Genomic DNA, 3385 nt, shown 5'->3' with positions numbered 1-3385 from the left:
GGCTGTTCCACGCAGGCGCAGAAATTTGAGACACAAGTGGCTGTCAATGGTTACAAAAATACAGTACAATTCATACTTAATTGACCGCTCCCCATAGGGGCTTTTCAGGGCCAATGAAACACAACGAAACGACGGGACAGAACAACAACAACTTTTAAGCACCCCAACTGGCCGGAGGCAAACCAGTTGGCTATTTACAAGTGCAGCTGGGAGGTTGAGCCATAGACTACCAGGATCAAATTCAACAAGTGGCCAGGGTCCGTATTCTTGGTCAGCACCATAGTCAGCACCATGGTGACTTGTTACGTCACATTAACGACTGCGACTTGTTAAGCAGTTACTGGTGTTTCATTGGTACCACAACATTGGCGTTACGTAAAACAGCGTTCTCGAGATAATCCTACTAATGAGACAATGTGACCTAAACTGTTGTTCACTTAATAGAGAGTGTCTGTCAAGAGTGAATTAGATAAGAGTGTTTTTTACGGCATGGGTGGGCTCCCCAGCACAGTCACAAATGAGTCTGTTTTTAGAATACCCATTCCCGCGAAAATCAGTTGTCATGTCTGTGTGAAAAAAACATGGCAGAAGCAGTCACGCGTGACATGGCTTCTCCTGGTTGGTTAAAGTGGCGGCCCGTTGTTTGTTTTCGCGCGTCAAGTGTATCTAAAAATAAGCCATTTGTGACTGTGCTGTGGGGCAAGGCCGCAACTTGATAGAGAAATACTCTTATCTAATTCTCTCTTGGTGTCCGTTTAATAAGGGGTCCGCTTAGTACAGGTTTGTCTGTGTTTTTTTTATCCTGCTTTAGTTCCAACTTATCCTCCAAGGAATGTGACTGCTTACAATACGAGTGCACACGAAATTAAAGTAGAATGGACTCCACCAGTTCAAGAGAAGATTCATGGAGTTCTCGCTGGCTTTGACGTGACCTTCACGGCTTCCCATAATGCATCATCTACTCGTCACATGATGATTTGCGGCTCGAAAAGGGCGGTGAATTTGTCAAATCTAGCCGTGTTTACCTTCTACAACATCACGGTAGCTGCCTTTACACAAGTAGGAATTGGAAACACTAGCGATATGATACAGACCCGGACTGACGAGAGCAGTGAGTATTTCTGGTCTAATTTGTTCTTTCAAGAGTCCGTCACCGAAACTAAGATTTACCCATGTTGGCCTTGTCCCCATCAGCGTCAGAAAAGTGTCTATTTTTAAACCAACTTTTGCAGAAAAATAAACAATAGACCATATAGGCTAACTCATTGTTTTACCCAATTCAAACCGTTTGGGAATAAAATATTTTTGTTCACGGTATTTCCGAGTCCATATCATTTAATTGTGAATGCTACATTATAATGCAAATACAATGAACAAAAAATCTTAACCCCAAGAGATTTGAATTGAGTACAACATTGAGGTAGCTGATTTGGTCTTCCCGCAAAACTTGGGTTAAAAATACACACATTTCCGACGCTAATGGGGACAAACTTGATACTAGATTCTTGCTCTAGGTAATGGACTCTTGAGTCTTTATAATATACATGCGAAAATCAGTCCGCCCTGCTTATTAGCTGAGAACACGTCAATTAATCTCAAACAGTGCAGAAAGTTGAAATCGAGTAAAAGAAAAGTTGAAATGGAAGGTCCCGAAAGCGCATTAAAACAAAATGGCGGACTGGTTAGGAGAAGTAACAACGTTTTAATTCAGAGTTTGAAGGGAATGCTGAGAACAAAAACACTGAACAAAGCCCAAAAACTGGCTCAAAGTCGGGACTTTAAAATGAATATAAAGTTTTCGTAAAATTTTTAAGATTGCAAATTGCGCTGGCTCGACCTAACTGAGGGCTCGTGCAATTTTCCTTGTCATTGATAATGTTGAAAAATGTCTTTCTGCAAATGGCATCACAATAAGAACCGACCTTAGGGGTGTTTGCATGCTCTTAAGCCGATGGCAGACGGTTCAACATCCTGCAACATTTGTTGCTTAACAAATGTTGAACCATGTTGCACAGACGTGTTGAACGGAATAGAGCTGATCTCTATTTTCGTTCAACATCGTTCAACAACGTTGAACGTGTTGAATGGCATTTTTCAACATTCAACATGGCAAGACACACTGTTCAACATTTGTTGAACAACAGCTGCAACATTTTTTGATCAACAAATGTTGAACCATGTATCATCGGCTTTAGGCATCACTGTACAATATCCCTGGATAGATTATTGACAATGCCCTTTTCTGTACCTGTTCTATTTCGTACTTGAGATACAAGGGCAGAGCTTGATAAAATACTAGTACGGCATACATCAATACAGATCTTATATAAGTCCGCTGTGCACTGGGCGCTTCTTTCTTTGTCCTTGGTAACGATCTCCGAAGCAGTAGTGTCGTCAACATACTTCCATAATACATCCCATATCAATGCCATTAATAAATAATCACATGATTTTTCTCGTGCAATTTGGAATAACTAAGTACTTGTAAATTTTCTCAAACACTGAAAATAGCACTCGCCCTACGGGCTCGTGCAATTTTGTTCGTCTTAAATTTACTAGTGCTTATTTATTCCAAATTGCACTCGATGATGTGATTACCTACGAATCACACGGTCATCAAATATTCATGTCTGCCTCCTCTTCAAGGCGAGTCCAAGTGAGACTGAATTGTTTATTTTGCAAGGAATTTTCTATAATTTTTACTATGTTGCTACTCGCACAACAATAGGGCCGTTTATACGATAGAAAATAAGCCGCGGCTTACTCTGGCCTTGGCGTACATAATACGCGAAAGGAACTATTTATACGAGTATTAACTCCCAGGCCAGGATAAGCCGCGGCTTGAGAAAGCCGTTAACGTAGATTTTGTACCATTTATACGGGGTGTTAGCGTATTTTGTAAGCCGAGGCTTGTTTTCTCTCGTATAAACGACCCTAATGTTAACCCCAACGAGTAGCCAGAGCCAAAACTACTTTCTTGTTCTTTCTGATGTTTCTCATGTGTTTATTACTGAGAAACAAGTACAACAGGAATTGTCTATTTGTACCAGTATATCCACCGGCCACATTCCCTGGGAAAAAGGGCAGACCACTACAACAGGAACTCCGTCCCCTGCTTTAGGCCATTTCCGAGTTCATCTCTGCTTCCTTTTTCAAAGCGAGTCTATGTGCGAAGTCTTTCTTATGAAAATTAGTTTTCATTCATAAGTAAAGTAGAACTAATTACCATCACAAAAACTTTACACTTATACTCGCTTTGAAGAGAAGGCGGACATGAATTCGGAAATGGCCTATTTGGATTAGGCACATAGTTGAGCGAAACTAATTGGCAAAGGGGGGCTGCATTTCAAAATTTAAAACCTCCAGTTTCACTTGAGTGAGAACG

At 40.9% G+C, this 3385-nt stretch overlaps 1 protein-coding gene across 1 annotated transcript in view; it reads left to right on the top strand.

Moving 5' to 3' along the window:
* The first annotated feature begins 817 nt into the window (after nt 1-817).
* The window catches only part of LOC138049970 (protein sidekick-2-like), a 57306-nt gene continuing 54738 nt past the window's right edge, over nt 818-3385 (top strand). Inside the window, exon 1 of the mRNA XM_068896460.1 lies at nt 818-1111. Coding sequence (XP_068752561.1) covers nt 970-1111 — 142 coding nt within the window. The 5' untranslated portion in view covers nt 818-969. The remainder of the gene's footprint in view (nt 1112-3385) is intronic.

The sequence above is a fragment of the Montipora capricornis genome, chromosome 5, assembly GCF_036669925.1.
Source record: "Montipora capricornis isolate CH-2021 chromosome 5, ASM3666992v2, whole genome shotgun sequence".
NCBI classification, from domain to species: domain Eukaryota; kingdom Metazoa; phylum Cnidaria; class Anthozoa; order Scleractinia; family Acroporidae; genus Montipora; species Montipora capricornis.
The sequence above is the reverse complement of the archived record's forward strand: the minus strand, read 5'-3'. Positions and strand labels throughout refer to the sequence as shown.